This window comes from Ostrinia furnacalis, unplaced genomic scaffold, assembly GCF_004193835.3.
Source record: "Ostrinia furnacalis isolate ACB-3 unplaced genomic scaffold, ASM419383v2 OfSCF0140, whole genome shotgun sequence".
Classification (NCBI taxonomy): Eukaryota; Metazoa; Arthropoda; class Insecta; order Lepidoptera; family Crambidae; genus Ostrinia; species Ostrinia furnacalis.
The window spans coordinates 296162-321837 of record NW_021130379.1 but is presented as its reverse complement, the minus strand read 5'-3'; the positions used below and the strand labels follow the sequence as shown (position 1 = coordinate 321837).

General features: G+C 37.8%; 1 protein-coding gene across 1 annotated transcript; it reads left to right on the top strand.

Moving 5' to 3' along the window:
• Positions 1 to 25676, top strand: Muc91C (Mucin 91C). Its single transcript, XM_028304229.1, has 4 exons — positions 1 to 128; positions 408 to 452; positions 24083 to 24149; positions 24410 to 25676. The coding sequence occupies exons 2-4, from the start codon at positions 432 to 434 to the stop codon at positions 25519 to 25521; spliced, it is 1200 nt and encodes a 399-aa protein (XP_028160030.1). The 5' UTR covers positions 1 to 128; positions 408 to 431; the 3' UTR covers positions 25522 to 25676.

Here is a 25676-nt window from a genome sequence, read left to right as displayed (position 1 = left end):
GGGCCGCGCGTATATACGCGCTGCGCCCGCGCCGCCGCCGCAGTCCGCGACCCGCACTCCCTCGCTCCGACTCCTCGAACTTACGAACTCGTGAACTCACCCCTAAACGATCCTAAACTTAGCCTTAGGTGAGTATCATTATCTGTGGCGTGTGATCTGTGCTCTGTGAAATGACAGATAAGTCCGATTAATAACAAATAATGAAGAAATAATTTAGTTTTTCTGTGTAACATCACAATAATTGTTGTTATTATAATGTAGTCGCAATTTCGAGTCGTGATATAATTACGAGGAAATCCCGGCGTCTGGGTAGTTTCTGAATTTCAACCGCAAGATTACTGAGTGCAGTCCGGGCCTCTAGGATCCGTATATAAACAGTGTAATGGAATGTCCGCTATGTTTTACAGAGCTAGCCGCCCGCACTCGGCAATATGGTTCACGTGAAGTCCGTGGTAAGTGACAATTTTTATTTTATTCTACTAACTCTAAAGCTAAGTTCAATGTGCCAATAAAATACATTAAGTTCATTCAATTCTTATTAAAAAAACACATGTTCTTAAAGAAAATCTTTTAAAAATTTTCGCTTTCTTATCTTATAAGCTAAGCTTCTACATAAATTGGATAAGCTGCTAGGACTTGTTATCAAATTGGTAAAAAGGTATCATTTATATGAAACCTAAAACCTAATTTGATTACATTGTATTTTTACATTTACTGAATTTATAAGAATATTCATTTTGTTTGGTTTATTTGGAAAACAAGAGGAACAAAAAATTATTTGCTTATCAATCTTAATAAATTAAGAAAATTAATGAGCTTATGCGGCTCATCCCATTGTTGCTGTAAGATAAGACTGAAATATTTTGTTTCAGTTTTAACCCTTTTTATATTTGTCCTTTGTTTTATCTTTAAGTGGGTATCTACATTATAACGAAGTCAACTTATTTACTAAGTAATTTTCAATTAATCGGTTTATATCAGAACTAGCTTTCCGCCCGCGGCTTCGCCCGCGTGGAATTTTGTCTGTCACAGAAAAACTTTATCGCGCGCGTCCCTGTTTCAAAAACCGGGATAAAAACTATCCTATGTTCTTTCCCGGGACTCAAACTATCTCTATGCCAAATTTCATCAAAATCGGTTGCGAGTTTTAAGCGGGAAAGCGTAACAGACAGACAGACAGACAGACAGACAGAGTTACTTTCGCATTTATAATATTAGTTGGGATGCGAATTTAACTCAATTTCAATTCCTGAAAAAAACTTTACTGGTTACGCTAGCCTATAATTAACAAACTATTTAAATTACTGATTCATAATTTAATTACGAACCTATTAAACTAAAATATCATCCGAAAATAAAATAAGAAATTAAATTAGGTTGTTTCAAGTCTTTTTAACACTTTTCAGTTGTCTCTTTATTTTAATTCTTGTGTTAAACGTTTAACAATTTCAATAAGAAATAAATAATTGTGACATTACTATTTTTTATCAATTACATTATTTGGTTCTACTGTCATTTCGTCGCTTGCCTCTCTAACTGACGTATCTGACAGTTTTTTCGAAACTGAGTTTTCTACACACACCATTTTCAACCGACTTCAAAAAAGGAGGAGGTTCTCAATTCGACCCGTATGTTTTTTTTCTATGTTTGTTACGCGATAACTCCGCCAATGAAGAATGTTCACTAATTTTGTTTTTTAGCTTTCTGTATTCTCTGTTAAAAATAAAAAATACACGTGAAAGAATTATTTCGATACGTCAATTAGTTTCCAAGATATTGAATTTTAAAAGTGCGGGCGGCGGCCGGCCCGCCATTTTATGCGCGTGACGTCATATTACAACGACTGGCTCATATTTGTATGGGTGGAATCTTGCAAACTGAATTAAGACCCACTTCCAGGCAACCGATTAAGCTGAAATTTCACAAACACATGTGATTTGGATGACCATGCAATATTATGATGACATGGAGCTGATCTGATGATGGAGCTGGAAGGTGGCCATCAATTATGAACCGATTTGAACAAATCTTTTTTCGGCGTATAGGTAATACCTCAAGGGTGGTCCCATTTAAATTTAATAATAGAAAAAACAACCCCTAAGGGTGGAAAATTGGGGATGAACTTTTTTTATACGCAATATCTCCGCCGATTATAAATCAATTTGAACGATTATTTTTTGTTGAATAGGTATTATCAAAAGGGTGGTTTCATGCGAATTTGAAGAAAATATTTCACCCCCAAGGGTGGAAAATTGGGGATGAACTTTTTTATACGCAATATTTTTAATTTTTAGTTTTTTTTTTGTGTTCACGCATTTGAAGTCGGTTTTATTTTTTTAAATTAATTATAATCAATTTCGCAAGACGAATCGATCTGTCTAATCGCCTGAAAATTTTGCTAAATGTCAGTTACGTCAGTTAGAGAGGCAAGGGACGATTTTTGGATAAAAGTAATAGTTGACATGTAAGCCGGTCAGCTTGCACTCGCGCGCATGTTTACAGTAGCGCCGGCAAACAGCGCTGGGAACGGACGCGGGCGCACACAAGTGTCGTTATTATGCCAAGCCCGATGCGCATAGAAACAATAACATGCCTAATTCGCTTTCCTTGTTAACATGGTAACAACCGCATTTGGAGGTTTAACGATAACGAAATTCGGCTTATAAGGGCATTATGTTTGTTAGGAATTTTATATATTTTAGTAGATCGTAATTAGACTGCATTTCGATCTGTCACAAAGTCTATCACTCAAAAATTATGTAGCGTAGTAAGTACTCATGAAATTAGACAGTGCTAAAACATATTAAACTAAAAATAGCTTCCGGGAAAATTTTAATGAAAGGAAAAGCTACTTTTCAGTCTTTAAGTTACTAATAAAAAAAAGCATCCTATTCTCTATTTTAAGAATTCATATACCAAATATGCAGAACTTTAGAAGTAAATTAATCTTATTTCTGTGAACGTCAGCTAACTGAAATATGATTGCTTCACGAATGAAAACAGCAGAAGCAATCCTATCAAACGAACAAGCAATAATTACTTCACATCGCTTTGCATATTCTCAACAATAAATTGTCAGTTCATTTCACTATCTCTCATCGCAACACAACAACAGCGAGAAACTGTTACTCAAGGGGTAAAAAATAATTATTCAATAACAAGATTAATATCAAATGAAAATCGAGCGCATGATTACGTCACGGTTGCGTCGTATGCAAAGCTGAAGCCCGAAAAAGTGACGCAGCCAACGAACGGAACTTATTTATGGCCTATCGTTACTATTATGTAGACTCGGTTCATTTCTGCATCACGATAGCTATGCTTCTTTCTGTGAGAAATGGCATGAATAAGTATTGTGATTAATTTTTAAAATTGTAAGATATTACACTTATTGATTTTGATGTGCCCCTTTGTAGGACTAATTATGCTTTCAACACCTTTCTGCCTCGCGCTTGCCGTTGCTACAACAAACAATTCCAAGAATTAGACATACTTGGGTCTAATTTAAGTAAGTTTAAAAAACAAATCCGGGATTTGTCTTGTGGCAACTAAATTGCGAGCGTCGGGTGATGTTTGCAGTTCGCTCCTTTATTAATTAGGTAGTTGATACTTTTTCTTTTGTCACTTTGTTTACTTTTTTTTATATAAGTTTATATTTTTCACAACAAAAATTTAGTCTTAATGGTTTGCCCAACTTTATGTGTATATTTAACTGTGGAAACTTAATTGGTTTATGTGTTTTCTCACTGCACCTAAGTTAAATTATATTGTAACTGTATGTTTCCCAAAAATAAATAAATAAAATAAATAAATAAATAAAATTGCACAATGCAATGGTCTCAAGTGACTCTACCAAGTGGCTTTCTGATTAATTATTAGACTACTTGAACATCCATTAAGTAAATAATTCACTATTTCTCTGGGTAACTTACTCGTACATACCACAAAGAATAACTTAATTTTTGTTCGTATTAATTTGTACCTAGAATCTAGACATTATTTAATCCAAAGCATAGACTAGAATATCGATGGAAAGGACTCGAGAGAAAACTATGTAACTGGTTTATCTCTCTGGCCTAAGTACATAGAACAAGTAATATCTCGTGGGCGAAAAAGCAATATTTTTTGCAGGCCGACTTCCTGGGCGCAGTTTGAGAACAATAGAAATTAAAACAGTAGAACCTAAACATGGATCTATTTTCTTTCGATATGCTAATGAGTTTTCCATCATGACGAACTTGAATCTTTATACTTACCACAGAGGTAACTGAAATCCATTGCAGAATGACGATGCCATATGTATTGTCTTTTGATAGTACGAAATAATGTAGTAAGTAATGGCCCATCAAGCTGTGCCATGTGGCATCTAAAGCTATAACAAGCACAATTTGGCAACAAATTGTATAGTCTAATGTATAAGAAGCGCTGCTTATACATTAGGCCTGCTGTACATTCTTCTGTTTTTGGGAGGATCCCTGGAGGAGACCAGCCACGGACGTGACCGAGTTATGGGAGAGGGCCGCAGGATCAATCTTGTGCAAAGATCTCCAAGTTTGGGAACCTTCATAAATATCAGATGTCTATCATTCCCAAAAACTTTGACAATATACATAATAAAGGTCAAGTTTGTTAGCTGAATATTGGTCTGAAGTCGAAAAGTTTTCAATGAAGACATTTTCTCGAAAGCAATGAAGATTTATTATCTTTAACCTGTAGCGAATTACCTTTTTCAAAAGTTACCACGATAAGGTGGTGGCTAATAGAAACTGATTTAAAATCGAAAATATTTTAGGCTACAAGGATCTCTATGACAATGATAACATTGGAAATATTAATGGACGTAATCTTACGGAAGTAAACGCAATGTCCGAGTAACAGTACTTAATCAAAAAGTCCATAGACTGTTAATAAACTCTTTTGCATTCTGAATTGCTTCTGTGTAGCTCGTCAATCTAATAATTTAAGAAGGTACATCCTGAATCAATAAACTAGAGTAGACAATAACAATACCTATTAAAAATAATATTCAGACAGTAACCAAAATCCAATCAGCGTCTCACGGGAAACATAAAAGTTTTAAGCATACGAGTCCGAAACATTGTGCTCATGGGAGTAAAACAACTGACCCTTCAATTTATCAATAAGTTTAACTGCCGAAGTTAAATCACAGTTTAATCGGCCGTTGCCAACTCTGCCTACATAATGGATATTCGGCGAATTATGTAACAAATCTTTTTGTTTGTACTATTAGATTTGTGTCTTGTATTGGACTTTGTACCTATTTCGAATTGATCAACTCAATTTTGTTATTTCTCAACAGTTCAGATAGAAGCCCGGTAGATATTACCACTACTGAATTATCTTTACAGTTATATGCTGAAACGTGCAACAAGTACTTTTATTTATTTGCTACACGTATTTTTGCACTTACACTTGAATTATAAAGTTCCGTCGTCTTTATTACGTGTGTAATTTTTAGAGCTAGCGCGGGCATCCCTCGCTAAGCGGTGTTGCGCCACCGACCGCAGCTTGCGTCACGTCGCTATCGCATCCATCTCGCGGGGAAAGCGCATTGTCGAACGCTGTCACTGCGCGAATTTGGATCGACATCTTAGTTCACTGTTAGATAACATAATATCCCAAATATATCATTACTGTCGTGCAATAATCAGGGTCATAGCTGAACAATTCTGCATGCTGTCATTTCGCGAAACTGGTTCGAATTTAGGAGTTCCCTGTTGAATAACATATCTAAAGCTGAGCAAAGTGCTCGCTCAGTATTTACCTACTCGTAACGGTCTAGTTTGCTCTTAGTTTGAGAACTTGCATTGAGATTTGAAGAAGATTCACTTCTGAGTAAAAACCTTATCTGTTAATTTCCATTTTATGTAGTCCTGTTCGGGTATCTGAACCTAATATTGCACTGCTTTTTGCTTGTTTTATTTTGGGTTTACTACTAATTAAGTCTTGAGACATTCTTGAGGTATTTGGTTTCCGAGCTATACTATTAATGATAACATCCAGTTCTGCACAACTTCAACAGACAGTTCCGTGCGCTTCAAACCTCATTTGAAAGATGCCGTAAAGTAGGCCATAGGGCCGGTCATCTCCACGCAACCTCTGTCAAAGTTTATCGGCCCATTAACAATGGCGCTCGTGTTCGCTGACATTTGAGACGCGACGTAACATCGATGCGTCCGATGCGTTCGGAAGAAGGTCAATGTCGTCTTCCGCGCGCCTTACGTCACTACTGCGTGTGATGTGCTAAAGCTGCAATCCAATGCATGCTATGTGATTTTGTCAAAAAATTGGGATAGAATACTTTATTATAACCACTCTAAAAGTCACTCAAATCATAGGTAAAACATAAAATTATCCATATTAATGTCGCTGTGAATAAATACCATTAACAAAGTATATGAGAGTGATTAGGCTTGTATTACAATTGATTAATACCTACCTACTTTGCATACATTTTTATACATACTTACCTACTGAAGTACTCTCTCTAAGTTCTGGTTTCTGGTACATATTTACAAAACTCTCAACTTTATCTTTCCTTCCAGAGCTGGCTCAGCTTTCATATAGCTCCGCCTGTGCCCAATCCTAAAGTGCAGCATTGTCTATGCGCTGACCTTTCGGCTGTATTTCGCGTGACGTAACTGACACGTGTTCCCAAAACGGGCCATTGGGTCAATAGGCTGTTGTCTGCGACTACCCGCAAATTGCTTTGAAAGTGTAAATGTTTACATTTGTGGGTGGGCAGTGAGCCAATAAGTACTGTTGTCCACCCACAGTTATGCAATCAAAATGTAAATACTCTTAGGTGAAGTGGATAAACTTTATCTACATACTTCATACTGGGGAGAGAATATAAATAAGATCGATTAATTATGTCAACTCTACCGTTTTATTAATTTAAGACTACCATTCAACCCTTGTTTCTTTGGGATGAATAAAATAAATATGACCAATGGAACAATATTTGTATTGTTTTGCAAAATAAGACTTCAGAAGTCAGGGCCAATTTAAACACCACAAGTGTAAACTATTTTTTTTGACAATGGACATCTTGAAACCTTGGTCTCTTGGGGTATCTACTTACACTTTTATGTTCCATTGTATAGTTGTCCTGGCTACCCCCGTTCATGCATGTCGCTAATGGTTAGCATTGGTAAAGTACTAAAGTGCGGGGTGACGTGTGAATAGAGCCCGTCATTTGCATGCGCGCGCGCCACCGATGGCCGCCCGAGCGTCGCCGCGCTACTTGCGGGGCGCTTGGCGGCTAAAAGCCTCTCTCGTTGGCCAAGAATGCCTTTATTAAGAATTCAATTACATACTCGTAAACATAAGCACAATTAATACTTTCGAAGTACTGCTGGAGAAAAAAGCTATCTACATAATTCTATCAAACCGAATTTCCAAAGCTCTTACTAAATCTTTCTGAAGTTGGCTTATATGAATGAATGAAATATTAAATGGCTTGTATTTACAGCATATATTCTTACATAACAAACTGACACCAGCTCATTACTTTCAGTCAATTTGACACTTACATTATTGACTGATCCGTGATGTCGCTAATGAGGCCTGACAGTCGTGCGTGGCCGACGGCCGGAATGCAGCTCGTGACCGCTCGCGGTCCGCGAACGACGCCGAATTTGGAGCACACTCGCAAATGCCACCGAATTGATCCATCCTCTTACTTTCGAGCCGATAATGCTAAATGTGTCACAGCTGGCCCACAGATCTGACTTTCAAATAGCTGGAATTCTTATCAATAATTGCTATATGTGAGTCAGAGTTCAGTGCTTCACCATTTAAGTAAATTAATTAATACCTTATAACTTCACTGGTGGGATAGTCTTATTAAATTTGTTTTTCTTGTGCGGACATTGCAATCACGAATTAATCTAATCATTCGAAAATATAAATGTTTCTTTGCTTCTAAGGGCTCATTAGGCCCAGGGCCAACGTCCCGTGGATTATACTGGAGTCAAATCAAATTAGATCAAATCGTTTATTTATGAAAGTAGGCTCTCAAAGAGCCCTTTTCCATGTCCCAACCGTACCATTGCTTCGGGACAGTAATATGAGTCGACCATGCCGTGTAGTGACTAGTTGTTACAAAAACCGCCAAGATCGAAGAAAAAGTACATCAATTATTTCTTATTATCTTTTGCCTCAATAAACTCCGTTTTTTTTTGCTAAATATAACGACCCACGTGTCACAATAGCTCAGCCTTTACTTTCATCTCGCAAGACTAATGATAAGTCGCAGTAATCGTATCATTATCATTACTCTCTCTTCATTAATTACCGCTGTAATCCACATTGTGTGCCCACATACTCCCATTCAAGCGCTGCTATTAATTAATTACGTAACGTGTAAATATTAATTGATTTCAGTCAGATTTCTACAACTTTCAGTCGGAGATCAAGAGTGATGCAGATTGATAATTTTGTTAAAACTCAAAATACCTACTACTTACCCATTTGATATACTTAATTATATTTTACAATAACTTTCTTGAGTCACTAAATATTAACGTGTACCTAAGTGTTAGTATAAGTATAATTGTACAATCAGTGAATTATCATTTTATCTTCAAACACATTTGCATATTCAAATAAGCAAAAAAAGGAGACAAGATTAATAATTAGCGACACAATGTCATTTCATGTAACATGTTACTCACGCTAACACATGTTGCGTTAATATTCAAAACTGTGACAATAGGAATTATGTCAAACAGTCAGACGGCTGAAATGAATGAATCTCGACTACGCGAGCGAAGCCACCTCGTAGGCCGCAAAAAGCCTGGGTCACAGTTCGCAGCCTCGATTGCTCCTTACGTAACAGCGTCGACCACAAGCATCACACATCGACGCGTGCGCATCAGAACTTTACTGATTTAATAGTACAGCCCTCAATGTGTGACGTCCAATGCAAAACGGACTCCCGCACGCATCAGCTTTTACTTTCTGTGTGAACCATCATGTGACGACGTTACGTCACTCGCATTATTTAAATTTATACGCATTTTATTATGTCGATACATTTAGAACGTAACGCATTCGGAAGTTTTCGCGGGAAGTTATGCGCAGATTTGCATTTTAAACGGGCGGTGTCGTCACGTGTGCTCCTCGCTCTCGTTACTTACTGACCGAAATCTTGAACTGCATTTTCATTATCTTAAAAGCCATAAAATTACGAATACTTGCGTTGATAATGCAATAAAAATATAATTTATGTAAGTTCTTATGCAGTTAGTGTTGATATCATAATCACAATACCGGAACTACATTTCTGAAACTTAATAACATACTTACTGTTACTAATTAGCAATCAGCATAATAACATAATCATCGCGAAATGAGAGGGAGCCTCCGTCGCGTGGAGGTCACCATATTAAGATGAGACTTTTCCTCCATGTACCTTCCTTAATCAATTACATGACTTTACCAGCGCATTGGAGTTTAATAACGCACACGTAACGTAAGTGAATATTACGCATCGTATGCGATATTAGTATGTTCAACATCAATGCTCACGGGGTTATCAAGCCATTTTGGGAGACAGTGAGCGTCGGTTTTGTAATACACATGTTGTTGCCTCTATCTTGGGGTTAACGACTTTTCTGAGTCTAATAAGGTATCATGATAAGCACATACAAATGAAATCTCCAAGAATGTTCCTTTGAAATGGGTTTTGATACAAGAAAGGATGATTTTTTCACAAGAGCTTATTACGGCATGCGTTGTGTCCCAATTTTCATACCGTCGGTAATCACTTCTAGTACAGCCTATCGATTCTATCACAACGTTGACAAGTGACATTTAATTGTAGGTAGCAGCGGTGACAGCTCATCACGAGCCTGACCCGGGTTGAGACAACGCTTCCTCGTGGCGCTCCGACCTTTGTAATGGCGCCCTTGCGCAACGCAAGAAAGCAAAAAGTAGTTGGGCGGGAAAAACGCTTAGCGCCATCTTGTATTGGAAAGCGCGCACTCATTGTGCGGGTTCCGCGTGCTAACTGCGCGCGTATTGAAATACGCTTCCTCTTAGAAAAAGGTCATTATATTTCACTTTTGTCGCCGAACAATGACTGCGTGTGAAGCACACGAAAAACTAACATTCGTGTTAAAATTATTCAAGATTGATCTGGTATTGTAGTGAAACAAGGCGTAATTATAGTTAATTGTTTCCGATCTAGAGATGTGTCGCGGGAACGCTCGTAAAGGGTCTGAATGGTTGCGGCGGGTTTGGCAACGCCAACAATGGTGGTTGCGCCGCGGTTTCCCGTGAGACAGGCCGCGTCCCTGGCCCGTCCGGCTGCCATCAAGAACCCCATCATAACGGAAAATTTAAGAAATATTGAAATCAAGTTAATTAAGCATAATTTCAAGTTAATTCTAAATTAAACGTTTAAACAGAAGTGACAAATATTAAAAAGTAATGGTAGAGTCAAAATCTTTCAAATGGGTTTCTTAGTTTTCGCTAAGTCGATTAACATTGTTGGTAGAAGATTCATCATAAACCTAATGAAAATGTTTTCCTGCCGTACCGTCACGCCGTGTGCCTGCATGAATCGTTGCGTTTTAAACGACTTGCAGTTAAGGCTTGGTATTTCTTCTAAAGTAGGTATTTCGCGCTGTCAAAATCTGCGCGCGCAATTCTTCGCCGAAAACAGCGCGTCAAAGAGCTCCCGCCACAATTTCCAGCTACACAGTATAGAAATACGCAGTTGGTTAGGTTAGGTTGACTTCCTTCCCTTCAAGCGTCACACTCACAACACTTTCTAATAGAAATCATATCCAAGTGATACAAATTAAAACACCTTTCAGACTTTTTGGGAATATATTCTAGAATCGAATAAATATAAAATATAACTGCAGAAGTAAACACTGTTCAAAGTGGCCGTGGCGTCGCCCGACCTTCTGGAAGTTCTGCGCCGGCTTAAAGAATTTCAAGATTACGTCACCCGACCTATCGGTAGGCCCTTGGGAGCTTGAGCGATTGGAATTTTTTTTTATGATAAGTTACTCTTAGTAGCGATTATTTAGAGCTTGGATAATAAATTTAATTATAGTTGTTGCAATTCACGAAGCTTTGCATGTGGTTAATAACATTAATCAGTATAGGTACGCATCAATTTTGTTCAGTCTCTTTGTTTATTAATAAATAAAAATATCATACTAAAATTGCAGAAACATATTTGTTTGTATTGGTCTGGGTGTTTTCTTTCTATAATATGTATGACGTATGTACGGGGTTCTGTACCTATCGAAAATTGCTATAAGCATCACACGCGGTTACCTGCGTACCTCTGTGCACTCATGGGAGTTTAAGCAGAGGTCCCTAGAGTTTGACTTTGAGCTTTGTTTATAGTCATTACGAAGCAGACTGATGGGAAACTGCACTGTCTTGAATTCGAAAGGGTAATTTGACGGTGTTTGGGGAATTCTAGGAATAAATACAGAGTCTCCTCATTGAGATTGAGACATTTCAATTTGAGATTTCACTTGACATTGAACACAATCTGAAATGGAGTTTTCAAACACTTGTAAAAATAAAAAGTAATTAAATCAAAGGCACTAAGTAGTATTGATATCAACTTCGAAGAAAATGACTGCCAAAATTACTTTCTACCCGTTCCACACGTCTTTCATGAATTATATTAAGGTATTGTTAAACTAAATTTCAAGTAGATTGAACCAAGGAATCACTTTGTCCCATACAAACTTTGCCCCCTTTTTTCACCCCCTTCATTTCATGACCCCATTTCGGAAAATCTTTTCTTATGAGATGCCTACGTCATAAAAAGAACACACCTTCCAACTTTCAGGTCTCTACGATATCCGTCAGTCATTTAGGACAAAGCATTTTTATTAGTTGTTCAAAACTCTATCGTTCCAGGTATGTCATTGACAGGAGGGCGCTACTATCTTAATGGGTTATTCATTAGTCCACTTGACATTTCAGAATCGTTTGACTTTAGATACCTAAGCGATTTGATATTCGGAGTCTTTTAATGAAATCAAGTTCTGAAATAACTTGAGGTGTTGTACCCGATCAAGCTTTTCATTGCAGGACAGTTAAATAGTTTTATTATTAGTTTCTTCTCTAAGTCTTAATTTGTCAGAGTAGGTAAAGGCTCCATGAGAGCAAAATTTAGCTTTATAATAGTTTTTAATTTTTTTCTTGAAATATTTGACGCCTTGTAATCTCTTGTAATCTCTCGTTAATATAGGTCCACACAAATAAAGAATGTTTGACTTCGACTTTAATAATTATGCTCTTACATAATTATAAATAAACTAGCTTTCCGCCCGCCGCTTCGCCCGCGTGGAATTTTTTGGTTTTTATATAACTTATTACACTCAGATATAATGTGGCTTTCTATTGGTGAAAGATTTTTTAAAATCAGTTCAGTAGATCCCGAGATTACCCCTTACAATTTAACAAATATACAAACACACAAACTTTACCTCTTTATAATATTAGATTATAGATAGGTAATTTGAAACCCTATTTTGTTTTATTCTTTTTTTTATTTTAAATATTTCACGATCCAAACTAATATTTACTGTAAGTAAATGCTAAATAGTAAATATTAGTTTGGATTGTGAAATATCCTACTAATATTATAAAGGCGAAAGTTTGGATGTCTGGATGTCATGATGTCTGGATGTTTGTTACTCTTTCACGCAAAAACTACTGAACGGATTTTGTTGAAACTTTACAGTATTATTGTTTATAACCCAGATTAACATTATGACGATATGTGGCAAATAAATTTCAATAAATAAATAAGACGTGTCTAAAAGCGCCATCTATCGTCATTGGTTAAAATCTACAGCACTGGACAAACTACGGTATGACGTTCGTAAATATTCATTCGGGGGAAACCGTGAAACGCCATCTATCAACATGGGTAAAATGAGGTAAAACATCATATCTAACGGGGGTAAAACGAGGTCCACGCGAACGAAGTCGCGGGCGGCCGCTAGTTTATAATAGGTAGCTTTCCCTCCGCAACCTTATTGGTATTCCATGTATGTGTCTTTTAACTGAGTTCTGTTAAACATTTCATGTAAAATTTGTCCAATTATAACTCTATTTACATCTGCATCTGTAAGCAAGGATTCATGTTCTCCAGCCCAGATGCCGAGTAAACAGAATCGTCTTTCAGTGACGTGCAGCTGCCCCTATATTTGACCCACTGACCTAATTTTTTATTATTTATTTGTGTCAGTGTGCTCTTCTAAAGAGTGAAGACGATTGTATGTAGGTACTATTAAAATGTAATTTTAACTCATTGGTTTTGTCTCATATTTGAGGAATGTATCATGAGTAGAGTCTTAGTTTAAAAGGATGCCAACGATTTAAATTTCAATAGGTAGACAAAATTCAGAATTCTTAATTATCAAAAATTTTAGCTTTCTCCAGTAACACTGGTATTATTATACTGTGACTCATCAAAGTCATCATTGTCAAAAATATTGACAAATCGAGAACTGTCACGGCCAAAAAACTGGCACGCGTCCGTCCTCCGTAAGCGCCACCGCGCGACTGATTGAGATTGTCCAAGCCGTCATGGGCGATTTTTTCCACATTTTTTAACATAGTAACTAAATAAGACGCAATATAAAAATTTCATCCGTTAAAAGCCCTCAAGTTATTTCTGAACTTTAGTTTAGTAAAAGATTCAGAATCTCAAATCGCTTATTTTAAAAATAAAACCATAATTAGAAAACGAATAGAGGTAACTTTGGGAATTTATTCTATCGAGTCAACTTCATCAAATCGTGTTTCCATCCGTTAATAGCCCTAGAAAATATCCTCAACTATGCCCAAAAAAAATCTTAGCCTTTTATTTTACTGTTTAGTACCTCAAAAATGAAAAATGAAAACCTCATTTTCGCCATTTTCTCTGTTACCCGGCCTTAAGATTGATGAGTTTATTCGGTGCATTCAGATGCAAGTGCGGAATCATCGAGGCGGTTTATGCGACAGTTGACAAGACGTCGATTAGACTCGGTTTCCGCGTGCGTTGTTACGACGAGGAAGTGAGCACTGCGGTTTGACAACGTTTAAAAATAGGACAGAGCATCTTAAGTTAGTAAAGAGTTAACTAATAAAATGTAGAGTCTAGGTATATTGAATAAAATCAGAAATACTAGCGACACTGCCCTCTTTAATATGGTTTCTACTCTCAAATTGACACAAATATAGAGTCGTGCAACAAAGTTCCTGGTACTAGCCGATGTTTGCATGTGCCCCTGTAGTATTGACAACTTACGGTTACTCAATACGGACAAAATGTCACCAAACCAAAATTAATAAATTACTTTTTTTATTTATAAATCAACAAAAACCAGTACCGACCAACAACGCGATAATTCGCGACATGTCTTAAAACAATTAAGTAGACGTCCCGCAGACAATGAGATCGCGGAGAGCACGACAGTGGCGCAACGAGCGGCGCGGGCGCAGCGCATGCGCGCGCTAGGGGTGACAGCTTCCAACAATAAAATCATAAAATAATATATAAAAGTAAATTAATGAAAATCTTTATTAAATAACTTATTGGCCAGTTTTTAATTAGAGGCTAATCTTGAAACATAAAAGATAAATTACATACGCTTGCTTATGTGCCTGAACTAGGAATAATTCCTGTTTCTCTGACAAAAAAGGCTAATTAAATCATTGTTATCGTAATACGCTTGTAAACTAAAAGATTAGGGAGTTATAGTTAGTTCCATTGTCTTCTTCCATTAGGGTGCTGTAACGATTCTAGTATGTTTGTTTTTTTTTTTAAGTTCGCTCTAGTTCTATTCCACTTTAGGTTGAATATTTGACTGTAATAAAACAAAGTCTTTAACTTTATAATATTAGTAAAGATTAGTTGGTAGATATTATAAATGTTTCTCCCAAGTCAAAGTAGTCTTAAATCTTTTCAGCCACTATCATAAAGCTTTACACAATATTATCATTACACTCTACAAGGGAAAACTGAACAAAGATGAAACAAAAGGTCTTCCCAGGGGCGTCGGGAGCCCTGTGGCCTCGTGACTCACTGTCGGCGAGTCAAATGCATCATTATATAATTTAGTTTCGGAAATGTGCAACTAATGATATAATAATGTGTGCCATTTTCTATATTTGTCCTCATTTGCTTTTTAAGACTGACAGCTTAAGCTTGTCATTGAATAATTTATTTTCTGGGGTTAACTTAACTATCTTGAATTGCTTTTGTTTGTTTAGAATTGCCTTAACTTGGATTTTTACTTACTTATTATATTAATGAACTCTTACATGTCACAACTGCTTTGTTATATCCTTAAAGTCATGTCTTACATGCAATTAAACATATCGCATACGTTATTGTTTCTCCGACAATTATTGTCATTTGAAAAGTCCTTAATTAATGATGCGACAGAACTTACTGCATATTTCATCATGACTCTACCTACAATGACGACACCATCTGTGCCAACAGCAATAAGTAGAATCAATAAATTAATCGTTCTGATCTCTGATATTAATCACCTAATAGATGCTAAATACCTTCTTATCTAAAGATTTTATTTACCCATAGGTATCCCTTAAAGCCCAAGAAGTAATTAATTTTCTAAATTACCAGATTCTTTTGTTTCCGACTGTACTGTGCCGGCATATAACATACAGCTGGAACTAAAGTGGTGAAAGTAATATAATTTCCTCTATTAGCGATCCTCCTCTATATCTGCGTCGTTTTGATGCCGTAATCTTTTGTAAGTGTTTACACGTGACTAAGCTAAATTTATGCTCTGTTATTTACTAAATTAATGCCATAAAAGTAAACAACACCCTCTAATAGGAGCTAAGTGGTCATACACTTTTTGCCCACAAACTGGGCTAGGTGTTAGTTACTTCACTCCAACAATGAGCAAATCGCTCACTGGCAAAAGAAATGGCACTCTCGTGTAGCCATTTAAATAAATTTGCATGCCGCCATTGTGTGCTCTGGCGCAACAGAATCGGTGCCCTGTTTCTGGGACTGCGAGAGGTTCCCAGACTTTTTGACATATCTTTGAAACTATCTAAAAATATCTAGGTATTCATTGAATAATTTCTGTTCTCAAAAATACTTTGTGTAAAAATATACTTACGTGCTTACTCTTTCTCTGCCAATTTCACAAAATAATAGAAAAGCTAGTTAATAATCGAAACGTTCCCACTTTACTAAAAAAGTTTAACTAGACGTTAAATAATGTTAGTAACATTAAACAAAGCGGCCATTCTTCATAATAATATTAGCGTGTTGGTTCCAGTTAGTATCACTTACTTACGAAACAATAGTCATTCATGTTTCATGTAATATTTCCATCAAAAGTTAAACGACGCTAACGATACGAGTGTAGAAAGAAAATGTCGACAATAGCCACTTGTTAAGGCGATTAGAGTCCTCAATGACCTTGGGCGTTTGACCTTCACGCCGCGTGAAACACCCGCGCACCCCGCACGGAAACTCCGATTTGACACCGATCAAAATTACACGGGCATAGGTAGATACAGAATAGAAGCTCTTTTTTCTGACATTACTGCCTATTATTTTAAACTTGAATTGATGAACCTTGATGTCGGTGTCATTAAACTCAGGCGTAAAGGTATTTAATAAAATAACACAATCCATGAACATTTTGTACGGGATATTTTTTTTAAATTTATTCGTAAATTTTCTAATGTTTTTGTCGGTCCAGCCGTTCTCGAAATTTGAACATGTAATATGTAGGTAACTTCGGGTGGAATCTTGCAAGCTAAATTTGTTAGACCAACTTCCTGACGACAACTGTAGGTATTGGAACACATAGTAGTATTGTCTATGGTTTAAAAAAGCAAATGTTTCTTCTTTTGTCTATTGTCATTCTCTTTGTGTCACTTATGAAGAATAAACTGAAAATGTATTTAATCTCGTCTTTTTATTAGAAATCCTTCAACAACTGATTGAGTTAAAATTTTGGATATACATGTAATTCGGATGACAATGCAATATTGTGATGATATGGAGTCGATCTGATGATAGAACTGGAATGCCAGTGGCCCCATAGCAACTCCGGGATTAAACGATTCGATCGAGTTTAGGCTCGTTTGATTTGTATTTATTTATTTATATAAATATAAGTAAGTAAGCTACTTTAAAAATCACGAGTACCTACCTACTTCAATTCTCAAAGGCAAACAGGGTCTGATGATGGAGCTGGAATGTGGCCGTAGGAATAGGCTAGTTTCTTAAAAAAAACACTTTTAGTCCGTCAATTTACACTATCAAAAAATATTGGACACGGGATATTTTTATTTGTCAACAAACAAGTAATTACGAAGTTATGATGCGATGAAATTCCGCGTGACGTCACAAATCGCAACAATTTTAAGCACGCCTTAACGTCATGTGCCTGTTCTAAACTTTGGCGCGCTTTATCTCTTTAAATTTTCATAAGTTTAAAAAGGTGAAAAATACATTTAAAGTATTTTTTTGGTAAGTTGACCGACTGTTGACAAACTCTTGCTTTACCCAGGAAACATCCCTATTCTTCGAAATTATTACGAGCTACATAACGAAAAACCTTTGCTACTACGCCGCAGCAAATTCCGCATCATAAATAAAAAAATAAATTAAAAGAAAAAACCTTTTTTTAAAACAAGTTTTTGTATGCTAATAATTTTAGTTTCATGACATGCTCCCAAAATTCATCATCTTATAAGAGGATTTCAGTTTTTATCGACGAAACTTTTTAATTATTATAGCCTATAGGTACGTTTCATGGTTCGGTAATTTAGGGAAGTTTATTTTGCACTTAACATGAAAAATATGGTATCAATGTACTGTGTACCTATGCACCTTCAGTGGCAACAACAAGCTCTATTGAGTACCTATAGTCTATTAAAGGCATGAAATAAATTAATTTTTACCAAAAATTANCTCAACAGCAAAACGTTCGGAATTTATCAAAAGTAAAATTTATGAATGAAAGTAATGTTCGATTGAAAAACGCAACGTGTCATTTAAAGATTAAAGAATTCCTAATCTACTCGTGCAAAAATATTTTAAATTAACATAGCCGTTTTGGAGGAGTAGGGAATTTAAGTAAAAAATCGATGTCCCGTATTTATTTTTTTAATCCAAAACAAAGAGACGTAGCGAAAATTCAAACGTCACAAATGTAGTCCTTGAACTGTTGTATAACATATATTTTTTTCAACTATTTCTGTCCAGCAGTAAAAGAGGAGTAGGCTTTACAAAATGCCCATTTGACGCGGATTGAGGACTCTAATCGCCTTAAGATAAGATTGCAATGTACAAACAAAAAGATTCACGTTTTTATTATTAGATAGAGATCGATGTAGTTTGGGAAAGCGAATGAGCACGAGTAGACGGTGTAAACGCGCAATACCTAAGACTATTCAACTACAGTTTCAGATTTATTTAAAAAAAAATGCTGAAACTACAGTTGAATAGTTAAAATGCCTAAATGAAAATATTATTTCATATAAAATAATTTAAAAATCATCTTATATCATTGAAGGCCTTTGTTTACTGAAAATAGATAAGTAGAATTTTTTTAAGAATCTCAGATTTCTCTTCTTTCTTCCACTCCAAAGATTCGTGTTGCAGGATTTAATGTAAAAACAAGGAGAAAATAGTCAATAAATTGAAATTTCTCCTGTCACTTGATAGAGCCGCGTGCGCCGCGACGCGGCGTGCACTGCGCATGCAAACTTCATCTGAATTGGCCTTTAACGGTCATTAGTAGTCGTGGCATTGTTTTGTTGCACTTCTTTTAAGTTGCTAATAAAATGTAATCGAAGATGTATGTAGATTTTATTTAAGTACTTGTAGTACTGTATTGCAATGTCTAGTGTAGTCATGATAAAGGTAAACAGTAGATTCGGGTCAAGGCTTCTTCAAATTTAAACTGTATTGAAGAATTGAACTTAGCTGACACACTTTATTTACACATATTTTGCACCTCTTCATGCAAATTGCACATTGGCAAAACGTCAATACCCACAGTCCACACATCCGTCATTGCGACAGACTAAGTCACAAAACCTTAACAGTAGCTAGCTCCCATTACGGCCACTGTAAGCTGCACTCATTGAGGCGCCCAAGTTCACCGGCTTGCGCAAGGCGACGCCTAGGACGCGTGGCGCAAGCGCATCTGCCTTTGTAGTTTGACACCCAGCGTGACATTGACGCACTTTTCATTTACTTACCCTAATTTACCTTAGTCTGACGCAGTTAGACTACTTTTAGGCCTATGCTCTGCATAGACATCCTGTGGCATGATGATGATGATGAAGCCTACTTTCAACGCAGCCTTAGTATTTTTTGTAGACATATTTTTGAGTGAAAACATGTTGCGATTGCTATTATTGTTCAGTCCATTACAATCAACTTCAAATCCCATAAATAAATCAAAATCATCTTAAAGTCTATTGACGCGGAGTGTAATTTATTATTTTAATAAATATTTTGTACAAAAGTAATTATCTAGCTAGAGCGGAACGTTGTCCCCTCCAAACACTGCTACTGTGTGTACTTACACCTAAACTTATAAAACCTAAAAATAAGATTAACAAAGGCCATAGGGTGCACCAAAAATAATAATCACAACAAATGGGAAAAGCTAGAAGTTTAAACTGACATTATCACTCTCGCACATAGGTAATCCCTAACGCGTTATTAACAAACAAAAATGTTTACGTAATGGACATGGCGCACAATTTTTGTTGAAGATGCCAAAAAAAACTACAAAAAAATAGAATGAATACTGTATTTTTACTTTTTTGATATCTTTAAAAATGACTGAAATATTCAAGCTCAAAGTGCGCTCTTCCGCTAGGAGCGATTTTCCGCGCGGATTTTGAAAATGTGACGTAGTAACATGAAAAGCTGCATGTAAGATATTATCTGTGTACAATGGTTAGAATGGTTAGTAGGGGAGCCGAAGCGGGGATTTCGGGACTTACTAAAGAGTGGCAGACTAACATACAAGGAAATACTTTGTACCTGGTTGATTACCTTTAAGTATGAATTTTTGATATAAAACGGCATTAGTTCTTATGCCTCTCACCCAAAAAATACCTCAATTAAGCCCAAATTTGAGACCGCAGCCAAACTTTGAGTGACGATGGAAACTAGCCTAGATGGAGGACACATGAAATTGAACTTCTGCTTCTTCATTGATAAAGACTTATCATTTACCATACCTTATCATTTTGTATTCCATTTTCAAGTCACTTTTTTTTCGCTTACTGTTTAAACAAAACGTGGGATTTTTTTAAATCTCAGGTCTTTTGAACGCACATCTGAACGATGTCTGGTTTTAATTTCTTCAGTTACTCCGTGACCATGGCGCTTGCAACAGTGCCGAAATATTGGAAACTCAAAACTAAGGTACATGGTAGCAATCCCGTCAGTAATAATAATAGGAAAATGTCTTGAAAAATAAGTAAATCGTATATTACTTTATGTAACTAATTTTATTATGTATCATACTTATAACTAATCACTTCATTCAGAACTAGAAAACGATTCCAAGGATTCCACTTTTCTTCAATAGATGATCAAGATAAAGAGGTATTTATTATAAATTGCTCTTCCACCATTTCAATTATTCTATCTTACATCTTACTTGATGAAATCTTTTTCAATTTTATTTACATGGTCATAACATTTTCACCATTCCTCTGCACCAATTTGTGAGGTACACCTGAAACCCCCGATAAAGCAGCTATTATAAGAATAATATTTAAAAAAAACCCTCCTTCTGACGCAGTTAGGTAATAAACTAAATGTATCCAATTTCACTCCAACTTACTGTCAACTCAACGACGCGCTTTAAAATCAAAGATTGACTTTGAATTATGCCTTATTTTACAATACACATTGAAAACAATATGACTTGCTTGAGCTTTTTCGACTTTTTCACAAAAATAACAAATAGGCATGAAGAGATTACAAAATTTCTGCAGCGACTGACAGTTCACTTGATTTACTTTGACAGGTGACAATAAAGCCATAGACATTTGCCATATGAAAGACACACTTTTCCAATATTTTTGTTTGCCATGAGATTCTGGTACACCTATACCTATCATTTAATGAAAAGATAAACTAAATTTTTTCAGCACAACGAAAATCTGCTTTGGCGCGTAGCAATGCAACGTGACAACTGCAGTTCGGACTTCTTTATGCGTCCACTACACATACAATAAAATTCGAACTATCGCACATTTTTTCTTTTTAATTCTAATTCAGTAAAAAATGTTTTTGAAACCTTCATTCAAAATTCAAAAGTTATTATCATATGACAGAACTTATGACCAGACTATGTACATTGAATAAAATATTTTTCTTTTTATCATCAAGCTTAGCAGTCTAATAAGTTACTATGACACTCGAGTTAATCCACATTCAGCACCATAGCCTCCCCTTCTACAAGGCCCTCTACAAATGTCAAAACGTCACTTAACCCTTTTAGCACCAGTTCTTTTGTTTTTGAGAAGATGTACCCAAATTTTTATATCAATTAAATTATAGTCCAGTCGTTTGGTACAAATTAACGTGGTTACCTGGAAAGTGTTTCGGGAGTTTTGAAAATTGGTGATTAAAATAGATTTCGCTGTGCTCTCTGTTAGTCTGTTAGTTAAGTGTGATTGCCGCGCTCGGTGCGAAATTGGAAAAATGCTGCCTTAGAGAAGATTTTTGATAGTTACATTCTTTCCTATTTCGTCGTTACAGCCAAATTAATGACGTTCACTACTGGACAAGGGCGAGAATCCTTTGGGTTTTCCATAGGTTTTTCATAATGAACATTCCTGCGCTGCCCGCATTCAGGTTCTTCCCGCGACCTTTACCAGATCGTCGGTCCACCTAGTAGGAGGTCTGCCCACGCTACGTCTTCCAGCCCGTGGTCGCCACTCAAGAAATTTTCTGCCCCAATGGCCATCGTCTCTACGAGCTATGTGTCCCGCCCACTGCCACTTGATTTTAGCAATTTTGCGTGCTATGTCGGTCACTTTGGTTCTCCTGCGGATCTCCTCATTTCTGATTCGATCACGCAGGGACACCCCGAGCATAGCCCGCTCCATCACCCTTTGGGTGACCTTGAGCCTTCTTATGAGGCCCATAGTAAGCGACCACGTTTCAGAACCTTAAACTTTCCTATTTATTTCACGACTAGCTTTTGCCTGCGGCTTCACCCGCGTGAAATTTAGTATCACAGATCGGCATAAATTATAGCCTATATGTTAATCTGGGTTACAAACAATAATATTATACAGTCTCAACAAAATCCGTTGAGTACTTTTTGCGTGAAAGAGTAACAAACCTGAGACACGGGAATCTTCCTAGTTCAGGTATCAACCCACCAACATTCTTACTTTTTGTTTTTCCTGATTGTTTGTTATCTTAATAATATTATCTGTTATGTTGGTGAGAAATAAACATTACTTTACTTTATTTTAAACTTCCAGACATCCAAACTTTCGCATTTACCAATAATATTAGTAGGATACAATTATGTAATGTAGAAACAAACAAGACAAAAAAAATTATACTTAAGCAACGCGAATTTTTTTATACTTCAGCATATTTAAATAAGTTAAATATTGAAAAAAGAACTCGCAATTTAGCAGGTACATTAATTTGACTGTTTCACAACTCTAAATCTATTTAACTTACATTACATGAAATTTATCACATTTATCAAAGCTTCTTAGCTTGTCTATGTCCCAAAAATTATTAAATGAAAAAAGTAGTTGTCAAAAACCTTTTTAAGGCGGATTTTTTTCAATAAAGCGGGCGCGCGCGCGGCTATAAACTAGGTCGCAAAATTCGGAAAGAACATAGCGAAATCTATTTATTCACCAATTTTCAAAAATTCCGGAAAACTTTCCAAGTAAAATTAACAAATAACTGGACTATTTACTCGTTATTGAGCACAGAGACACAAACTTAATTATTTTTCCAGAAAATTTATATTTAAGTGCATAAATGTAAATATGGCTTCATATTGCACAAAATTGGCAATAGGTGGCATAATAATGGTTACTTTTTTAGCGCCTAGTTTCAAATGTGATTGAACGATGACAACTAACAACAGTTGTCAGTTAGGTAAAATTTTATTTTAGTTGGAAAAAGACAAAAAGTGGTAAATGGGTTAACGTGCGGGGCTGCAAAATCATGTTGTGACGTCACGCGCGAATATTGGAAATTTTTGAAAATTTTAAAAAGTCCGTAAACTTCTCGAGGCTCTATCTTCGGTAATACTGGATGGATTGAGGTGAAATAAAAACTAGTGTAATGTGTGTGATCTAAACTTTAAATTAAGTCATAATTTAACTTAATATTACAACTTATGCGTGTTGTCCATTAGTGAAGACTTTTTTTCACTGAAATAAATGAAACCTGAAACACGTGTATACGCGCATATTTCTCAGTAACATCTAATAGCCTAAGATAAATTTATAATGCGGTGATAAAAATATACGAGAAGTACACATTTTTAGGATCTAAGCCAGGGTCATTGCCAGAAGCTTTCAGACGACTGAGGCGGTGCTCTGAAGTCAGATCATGTCCCCAGCATATAACCTGAATACAAAGTCTTTCACTAGGATGTGGTAAATTCGGCCCCATTTGCATGCGAACCACACGAGCGTTTTTATTACTAAGTTTTTAAACCGAACTTGAGTAGGTATTTTACTTTGGGTGCTGGACGTACTTATTCTTACATAACCACTCACAAAGTAACTTTTTTAACATGTCATTTTGTGTGAAAGTGCCAAATAAAATATTTTCTTTTTTTATACCTTTTTAGTTGGTAGATCTTTGTAAATAAATAATAATAATAATACCTATGCTCATGATTTTCAAAAACTTGCAGAATTAGGGACTTTAATTTTTAGATTTTTATGCAAACGGTTAAGTTCATCGATCCCAGTCCATGAGGGTGTGAGCTAGTTGATGCTCCTAGGAAAAGAAAGCGTCTGTTGTCGTAATTTGTCCTAATTGTGGTGTAACTTGTTGCAGGTGTTGTTGACGCTGGCGGTGCTGGGGCTCGCGGCCGCGACCCCGCGCAAGCACAACAAGCGCGATGGTAACCCCCGCTACCACCCGTTTAGCCTCAGAGCCTCTACCTAAAACCTTTTGACGCACAACAAGCAATTTCAATGTTCTAATAAACAAATATGGAGCTTTAGTTTTTAATCCAGTTAATGTGTTGCTCCCGTTTCCCCCGTAAGCTGCTTACTACATGCATTTTCAATGACACATCTATTAATTAAATGGTAGAGGCTCTGATATACAAACTAGGATTCTATACGATGCCAAGTAAAGCACCAATACCTTTGTTCGCAGCGCCGCTGAGCTCGTCGTACCTGCCTCCGTCCAGCGGAGGGTTCGGTGGCGGCCGGCCCTCGTCCTCCTACGGCGCCCCACGCCCCTCTTCCAGCTACGGCGCCCCCAGCCGGCCCTCCTCCAGCTACGGAGCCCCGAAGCCGTCTAGCAGCTACGGCGCCCCCGCACCATCCAGCTCCTACGGCGCGCCCGCCCCGTCGTCCAGTTACGGAGCCCCGGCACTTTCTTCGAGCTACGGAGCACCTTCATCGAGCTACGGAGCTCCTCGTCCCTCGTCTAGCTACGGAGCGCCCAAGCCCTCCAGCTCGTACGGAGCCCCCGCCAGACCACCCGCGACTAGCTACGGCGTCCCCACCGGTCCTTCGACCACCTACGGCGCTCCCAAGCCCTCGAGCAGCTATGGCGCCCCCGCCTCCCGCCCCTCTTCCAGCTACGGCGCGCCTAAACCGTCAAGCTCCTATGGCGCCCCCGCCCCCTCTAGCTCCTACGGTGCCCCCGCTCCGTCCAGCTCCTACGGCGCCCCAGCACCTTCAAGCTCTTACGGCGCCCCGGCTCCCTCAAGCTCCTACGGCGCTCCTGCCCCCTCAAGCTCGTACGGTGCCCCCGCTCCTTCTAGCTCATACGGTGCTCCATCATCTGCCCCGTCCAGCTCCTACGGCGCCCCGGCTCCGTCTAGCTCCTATGGCGCCCCCGCTCCCTCATCTTCCTACGGCGCCCCATCGTCCGGATCTGGCGGCTTCGGAGGTAGCGGATACAGCGGCAGCGGCTTCGGCTCCAGCGGTTTCGGCGGCAGCGCTCCCTCTTCCAGCTACGGCGCCCCGTCCGCTCCCTCCAGCAGCTACGGCGCCCCCGCCGCCCCGTCCAGCTCATACGGTGCGCCCAGCTCTGGCGGCTTCTCTGGTGGCTTCTCTTCTGGTTCTGGCTCTAGCGGATTCTCGTCCGGCGGCTACTCGTCCGGTGGCTCCGGCGGCTACTCGTCCGGCGGTTCAGGCGGCTACTCGTCCGGCGGCGGATCGGGCGGCTACTCGTCCGGCGGTTCCGGCGGCTACTCGTCCGGCGTGCCCGCCACCATCAACCAAGGCTACGACTCCAACGGTGGCTACGTATACTAGGTTTACATCATTCTCCATACTGTGAATTGGAATATAGTCAATTTGTTAAGTTACCGTCTGTTTGCGAGTGGAATTGGGATAGTGGAAGGTGCAATATTTAGAGTAGAGGCCACGGAATGTGTGAGTCTTCACGGCTCGAGACGGTCAGTACTTAT

What these genes read in the sequence shown, in the direction of transcription:
- Muc91C (XM_028304229.1), top strand. Translation starts at nt 432, where the DNA reads ATGGTTCACGTGAAGTCCGTG. An exon ending in TGGTTCACGTGAAGTCCGTG is followed by an intron (nt 453 to 24,082) that starts GTAAGTGACAAT and finishes AACTTGTTGCAG; the next exon opens with GTGTTGTTGACGCTGGCGGT. An exon ending in CAAGCACAACAAGCGCGATG is followed by an intron (nt 24,150 to 24,409) that starts GTAACCCCCGCT and finishes CTTTGTTCGCAG; the next exon opens with CGCCGCTGAGCTCGTCGTAC.